Below are 8,032 nucleotides of genomic sequence, written 5' to 3'. Positions count from 1 at the left end.
TTCTTTCAGATGAATACATTTTGACCCCGGTCAAAATGAATTTCCTCCCTCCTCGTTCCCCTTCACCTCCTCATATCACATATCATGCATCCAGAGTCCAGCAGTGGTCTCACTGTCTATCAATGGAAAAGAACCGGTGGAACAGGCTGATACCGGGGAGGGAGGAGCCCGATGACGGAAGATATAGGTGCGTCAAGTCACCTGCCAACCATTACCGACAGAGAGAAAGATACAGACAGGCTGAGGGTTACATTGATTTCAGGGGCGAGTGCCTGTGAAGGCTTCTGCAGCATTGACTAGAAAGCTGTCCGAAACTTTCCTTATTCTGGGCTCGAAGACTTTGACATTGGGGATGTACTGTACTGAGTTGGGTTCAGAGCCAGAGAGTAAGGTGATGTGATGTGTCTTTCTACAACACTTCTTGCCCATCGATAGTCCTCATCTAACTGCGCAGGTGTGTGGGAGTGTGTGTTTGGTTGTCCTGCAGAGTCAGTTTTAGGATCTCGGACGTTACGGGGTCAGTATGCGCTCTCTGCTTCCTTGCCTCTCCTTGCTCCTGGCCTGGCCAGCAGGAGCAGGAGCAGCGGACGACTCAGTCATGCCCTTCATGGAGTACCTGGACCCGGACAGTCTGGTCTGCCTGAAGTGGGGCTTCAACATAGTCCAGGGAACCATCACCTTCGCTCTGAGCGTCAATACGACCGGCTGGGTGGGCTTAGGCTTCAGTCCAAATGGAGGCATGCAGGGGTCAGATATCGTCATCGGAGGAGTCGGACCCAGTGGAAGATACTTCACGGTAAGCCATTACTAGATAGTAGGGATGGGAAGACATGTTTATCTCATTATAAGATACACGATATGAGGTTCACGATTCAATACAACCACAAAATAATGTAATAAATAAAAGTACAGCTGCAACAAAGTCTGACTCTGCAGAATTATGTTTGTTTCTGTGACACAAATCTTTCCTGCAATGGCAATGGCTTGCTAAAATGTAAACGACAATTTAAAAATGTCATTACAAAGTGTAAATAATGTAATTTCGATGCAAAACTTGTGAAATTTTGATGGGAAAACCGTCTCATTTGTGATTACTACAGCAGACTAAAATGGAGCTAAAATCACGATTAATTTTTATGCCCCACGATACGTTTCAATATATTGTCCCATCCCTACTAGATAGTGTAGTGCAATACAGTGCCAGGCCATTAGCCAGGCTTTCTGTTACGTATGTCTTTTTGTCCATTAGGATCGTCATGCCACAGGAAACGTTCTGCCACCGGTGGACAAGGAACAAAACTACACTCTCCTGTCTCTGACTGAGACTGACGGTCAAACCACCATGACCTTTCAGAGGTCCATCCAGTCGTGTGATGACGATGACTTCCATATCACTGTGAGACATTCAATCACTCTCTCCCTCTCTCTCTCTCTCTCTCTCTCTCTCTCTTTCTGACACTACATGCTGTCTGTCTAGTTTTATGTCCAAAGCTGTTAAGAATAATCACAGTTTATCCTTTGTATTGCAAGTTACACATCTCATACATAAAATATCATCATTTTAAGAGACAATATTGTTGACAGTTTGCTTGTGAACATGTTCTGGTTTCAATGATAGTTCTAGTTCAATAATTTGTCCATTAATTGGGTCCAGAATGCATTGTTTCCTCCGGTCACATTTTGTTACAAAATGTGAATGTACACACTACATCCATTTGTACCGCAAAAAAAAAAATCAGACTTATGTTTAAGCTTCAAATGACGGTAAAATGCTGAAAAATTATGGAGAACAAAAGATATTTAACCCTTTTTTTTCTAAGGATGGGTTGAGTGTCCTCCGTCCAGGAGGATGTCTGTTGCCATGGTAACAATGCCATGCCCATAGGACAAAACACTCTCATCACAAGAAAAAGGACATGCTTCTTTAGCCACTGCTGAGAGTCACCTTGCTTAAATGTTTGTTTGTTTAAAGTTTTCAGACCACAGATCTTGATGCCAGGTCAACAGCTCCACTTATACTTTGTCCTCATTGTTGCTGGTCATTATTTGTAATGCTATACTCTATTGTGTTGTAACTCCAATTCTCCATGTAAAGCTCAAGTTTCCTCCTTTGTATCCATGTATGTCTCTGTTATAGGAGTTCTTTTGTTAGCGTTGCTTCCTCATTCCTATATAATGCTTTAGATTGGGTGTTTTCAGATATTAAGGACAATGGCTAGAACTGAAAGAGGCGCACAAGGTTTTGCTTTCCAATGAACACGTTCGATAATAAAATCTGAGAGCTAAGAAGTCACAACAGAAATAAATGGCAGTTTCATAATATCTTCACTAATATCCACTAATTTTGTTACATTGTCACTATCGTGGTGTTCAAAGTCTAGTTTGGGACCCAAGGGTGGGTTGTGGGAAGAAAGTTTGCTCACTTACTATTCTGAAGAAATTTGTTTATTTGTTTATTTATTTAAAATAGAAAAGTTGAAGTTGAATTTATTAATTATTGTATGAATGAATTATTTTTCTACAAAACTAGTGGCTATGTTGGAATGCCACACAGTCTTACTGACTCTCAAAAAGCAAAGACACTGAATAACATACTAGCCTTGTAATGTAAACAAAGGCTAAATTTTGTTGCATTTGTCTGTAAAGAAGATTTGTTTACTGAGGGAAATAACATCAAAAATGTGGGTCTCAGCAAACTGTTCTCAAATACTAATACCATCAAGCATCACTTTTCCCTCAGTGAAACCCAGATCTATTATGTTGTTGCTTTTGTATCATATTAGTTGACTTGATGACTACTACAGGTAAAAATGTAGCTCTCCTTTGCTCTCTCCTACAGGCTCGCCCCATTAAGCTGATCTATGCCTATGGGGAAACGGATGAGATCAGTTACCATGCGGCCCGCAGAGGCACCAAGGAGATCAACCTGCTGAACTATATGCCCAGGGCCACGCTACTAGGCACCAACTATCTCAATGTCACTGTGGACAATGTAGGAACGATCACACGACTTATGACAGCGATACGGATTGTAGTCCAAAATTAGACATGGACTAAATTCTACACGAATGTGCTTTATTTATGCATCTTATTGCAGATCAGTCTCCCTCCCACACATACCTACTACCACTGCAAGGTCATGAAGTTACCAAAGTTGAATGGGAAGCATCACATATATCGGGTAATGATCTCATCTTCATCTTTATTCAGTTTCCGTCGTCACAAATCATTCAAAGGTGCAACAATTTAATGCAATTCTTTTTATAATATGTCTGATTTCCTTTGCTTTACTAATGTCAACCACAGAATGGTTTTGGCTTTCAAATCCCAAACATGTCTTACAGTAGTAGCCATCATTGGAATCACTGCAGCCTATAATTTCTGTGGGAGAGTAGGCATAAGCTATTCAAAACTAGTCCTTCAGCTGAAAAATGAATAGAAAAATTACTCACAATAATAACAATAATTGTCTCTGACTGTTGAGCAGGACTGAGAATTTATCTTTTTCATACTTCATGTCCCTTTCTTCTTTCGTTCCTTATTCTTTAACCCTCTGTCCTCAATGCATCTCTTTTCTCACTTGCACTCAGATTGAACCGGTTATCGAGCACCATGACATTGTTCATCACATGCTGCTATATAGCTGCCCCTTCTTTGTGACTGAAACCTACAACCGGCCGTGCTACATGGGCGACATAGGGGACTACTGCTTCCGAGTGGTGGCCGCCTGGGGAGTGGGAGCAGGGGTGAGTGAGAGGAGAGATGTACTTATCCACTAATCAAGCAACCTAGTTTTTCAATCCAATCCGTTTCAGACTGTCCAGCAAGTGAGCTATCTTACCGAAAGCAGTCTTGCATCAAGTTGTCTATGTGTGAATTGTTCTACTGTGTTTCTTGGGTGGGGAAACTCTTGAAATTTCACAATTTCAGGCATATGAGATTCCAGAAAATGCTGGCATCCCCGTCGGAGGTGAGATCAATGATACATACTACAGGCTGGAAATCCACTACAATAACCCAACCAGCGAGGCAGGTAAATAGATCCTTTTCATACTTTCTGTCACTTGAAAACTAACTATTATATCTATTTCCTAAGTTGTGAAGTTAGAAAGTAAATGTCTAATAAATGTCTAATTAGTTACACTTTGTTTAGCAGTACGAAAATGGCCTATTTTTACAATGTTAAAATACTGAGGTGTGCATTGTAAATTTTTTAAACCATCCGGTAAGTAGCAGGTTTTGTAATGCTACCAGCAAATTATGGCCTATAATAAATACTTTTCTCTTTGTATGTTACTCTTTACATTACATGTATGCTTAAGATACAAAAATTTCTTGCCTGCTGTCTGTCCCTGTGCAGGCAGGACGGACAGCTCAGGACTGAGGCTGTACTACACAGCCCAGCTCAGGCAGCATGATGCGAGCACCCTGACCACCGGCTTGATGGTAAATCCAAGTCTGGACTACAACATCCCTGCAAATGCCACTCAGTTCCACACCTATGGCGTGTGTAACACCTCTCTCTTTTCCACGGTATGCAGTGGTTCAATGTGGGGTTGAAAAGGCATTAATGGTTATTGGGGATAGGAATTCTATTTGTGGCTGATGGTTTTCCTGGTCCCCTTCCTTGTGTTCACGTACTTCCCACCTCTATAGCTCGAGGATGGCCCTGTGCCTGACCTGCAGCTGTTTGCGTTGTTGTTGCACACTCACTTGGCTGGGAGGAAAGTCCGAGCGGGCCTCTTCAGGTGAGCTTGACGATTTGTCAGTCAGTCTTCTTCAAAGAAGAAGAAAAAACCCTGAAACTGACACATTCTCAGAAAATGACTGTTTGTGTAAAAAGTACAGTACATTTTAGTATGGAAATTGTTTTAGCTACTAGCCAACCTAACACCTTTGCAAAACAGTAACACTTGTGAGGATGAAATTGTCAGTTAATATGAAATATTGAATATTGAATGAATTACATCTAGCAAATATTGTCAGTCAAAATGGATATGTAGCATTTTGGAATTAAATCCTTTGGGTGTTTTTTGACAGAGGATTGACATTTATGATATGATGTTGATTTTGATCATTGTAGTATTTCTGATATTTCACATACTTCTTGCCCTCTCTAGAGATGGAAAGCAGGTTGACTTCTTGGGCTTCGATGAGAACTACAACTTTGACATACAGCAGATCACCAGTTTGGGCAACATCAAGACCATCAAGCCGGTACGCCTCCATTGTATTAGACATACTGCCTATTAATATGCTAAAAGGCAGTTTATAGTAAGTTATTGGTTGTTGGAGCTATCAAAAACAATGCTACATTCATGACAGTGTTCTATAATTTCTATAATTTCTATAATTTAACAGGGTGATGACATTGTAGTGGAGTGTACCTACAGCACTGTCAATCGCACAGGAGTCACTAAGGTTGGTACATATGAACCAGTCCAATTACATGCACAATATTCTTTATATGGAATCCATGTTTTCTCTGAAAAATTTTAAAAGTAACATGGAGATAAATAAACTTTTGTCTACACTTTACGGATGAAAAGAATGAGGAGTGACGTATCTGACTAGACTGTCATGAACAATGTACGTATGTATGTTAAAAGAGTGATTTTTCAACTTCAAAGCTCCATTCATAAGAGCTGGGAGTTATTGATGTTATGAACCTATTTGAATGGCCTTCTCTCATTCTGGAAAACACATGAGGTTCAAGACTTGACACCTTAACAGAAGCTTTAGTCCTTGATAGTATGAATGACACACATAAGAGGAGAATATTAAAGCACCTGGATTTCATTTTCCTGTGCCAACCAACCCTATATTTAACCCCATGTATAGAGAAAAAAACCCATGATTCATCACAATTCTGTAAGGCCAGATTCATTCTTCCCTCTTTCACAGATGGGGCTTGCAACTACCGATGAGATGTGTCTGGCCTTCTTATTCTACTACCCTGCAATCAACATCGACAGTTGTTGGAGCCATCCAAATGTTGCCTATCTGAGGTCAGACAACCAGTAAGCGATGCAATCCTTTTCATATAGTATTTCCTCTGACATTTCCACTGAGACTGAATCTAGAACAAGTGGTTCACATACTGCTTTGAGAATACACACAATGTTTTTTACCATACAGATCTGTCTTGATCTACTCTTTGTCAAGTAGCTCTATTCATTTCCACTAGAGTGCCTGAGGAGACAGACCAGGATGCTATTACTAACCATGAGAGCTTGCTGAAGACCATACCACAAATCCAGGTGATCTCTGATCTGTATGTAAGTATCTACAGTCTGAACTGAATTGAAAGTCTCCTTTCTTCACCTCCAGTCTGATAATCACATTCAAAGGCCGGTCGATGACACTCAGCTCTATCTCCCACTGAAACCTGCTTTGACAGCTGAATAACTTCCTCTGTGACATGAAGTGCTGCATGTGTCAGAGCTTTTCACAGCTCAACAGTATATCTGAAATCAGTTTATTCGGCCCTCCCAGCTCCAGAGGCATCATTCAAAGCCAAAATTAAACCAGCAGTTTCTGACAGTGACTTGATTTGTGAAGATCACATTTAGAAGGTGGTACAGTCTTAGTCAAAAATCAATCCCTTGCTTTCAGCTTGTACAGAACGCAGCAGCTATGATCTTAACCGGTGCTACATCTTCACACTGTTGCCAGGGTCTGGCTTTCATATAAATGCTTCATTTTAATTTGTCTTTTATCCTTTTTATTCCTCATGTCTTTTTGTCTTTTTTTTTTTTTTTTTTTTTTTTTTTTTTACATTCTTTTGGATCCTTGTGTTTTTATTTTTATTCATTTTGTTCTATTCCTTCTGTTTTTACATCAAGCACTTCGTAAATTCTGTTTTTAGACAAGTGCTATATATAAAAAAGTTCATTATTATTATTATTATAGTAACTTGTACCTGTGCTGTGCCTGTCCGCCACACCTGACTTCTTGCACTGTACTGAATATGTCATGTGCATTTAATGTCATGTATCATATGCAGAGTCTTATGTATTTGTCTAATATCAAGAGCATGATGGTGAACATGATCTTAAATTCCTTATATATGTTATGTTGTGGATGAGTTCAGTTGATTCTGATCAAATTTTCTTCATCATCTCCCTATATGTGACATACAGTTGAAGTCACTGATATAATATGGCAGGTTTATTATCTGGTGTTTGTTTGATATCTGCTTCCCTCATTATCATGAGTGTTCTTCAAACTGTATTCCCTTGTCCTTTTCACAGAGTAATTTCTCAGTTAATCCAGAAGGCACGGTCAGAGACATGATGAAAACACCTTCTCTCAGCTGTCAGAAGACCACAGTCACTTCTGCGCCTAACAACCTTGCTTCTCCGAGACCCGGCACCTCCTGGCTTGTGACCCCAGCAGGAACCATAATATTGCTACTCTGGATTGCAGCGATGTAAAGTGGGCAGCACATCCCATTATCAACATCATATTAGACATACAGACAATTATGATTATAAGAAAGACCATTCTTTAACTGTATTCTTGTCTCCTCTATTCAAAGTGTATCTTCTTTCTTGGGTACTAATTATGAATCACAGATCGGGTGTCATATTCACTTATTAACTTAATTCAGCAATTATCATATTGATTATTATTATTTGCATCGTTGTTGTTACATTAAACTGAGATTCATGGTATTTTGAGTGAATGCACAAAATGCTTGGCGACATATTTGCCTGGAGATGAGGCAATTCATTATGCAATTCATCAAATTTGACACTAGTTTCTAACTTCATTTCATTACATAAATACAGAACGGAGGATTTTTATATAAAAGGAAGATAAAAACTTTTTTACATATTGCTTATTTAGGCTATGATAAATGTTATGGCCATTACTAGAAGATATGAGTCGCATTGGCACTGTTTTTATACATGTATTTGTGTTGTGTTTATCGTCACATGCTAATAATAAAGTCAATCAATCAATCAGTCAGTCAACTTAATCAATCAATTTATAAATTTCCCAAATAATATATGCTATTTAGACTTTA

General features: G+C 39.4%; 1 protein-coding gene across 2 annotated transcripts; it reads left to right on the top strand.

Moving 5' to 3' along the window:
* Window positions 1–240: 240 nt before the first annotated feature.
* On the top strand, window positions 241–7,910 carry moxd1l (monooxygenase, DBH-like 1, like). 2 transcript variants are annotated; one of them, XM_071512240.1, is made up of 13 exons: window positions 241–796; window positions 1,250–1,396; window positions 2,840–2,992; window positions 3,098–3,181; window positions 3,591–3,746; window positions 3,931–4,033; window positions 4,361–4,533; window positions 4,657–4,748; window positions 5,121–5,217; window positions 5,362–5,421; window positions 5,905–6,008; window positions 6,188–6,278; window positions 7,254–7,910. In XM_071512240.1, the coding sequence occupies exons 1-13, from the start codon at window positions 524–526 to the stop codon at window positions 7,434–7,436; spliced, it is 1,716 nt and encodes a 571-aa protein (XP_071368341.1). In that variant the 5' UTR covers window positions 241–523; the 3' UTR covers window positions 7,437–7,910. The 2 variants fall into 2 exon arrangements, with proteins under 2 accessions (XP_071368341.1, XP_071368340.1); XM_071512239.1 differs by having other exon boundaries at window positions 5,905–6,020.
* The last annotated feature ends 122 nt before the right edge of the window (window positions 7,911–8,032 follow it).

Source organism: Centroberyx affinis, unplaced genomic scaffold (genome assembly GCF_046629955.1).
Source record: "Centroberyx affinis isolate AG114_WGS23_722 - 3 ecotype Tasmania unplaced genomic scaffold, CSIRO-AGI_Caff_v1 ptg006179l_1, whole genome shotgun sequence".
In the NCBI taxonomy this organism is placed as follows: Eukaryota; Metazoa; Chordata; class Actinopteri; order Beryciformes; family Berycidae; genus Centroberyx; species Centroberyx affinis.
The sequence above is the reverse complement of the archived record's forward strand: the minus strand, read 5'-3'. Positions and strand labels throughout refer to the sequence as shown.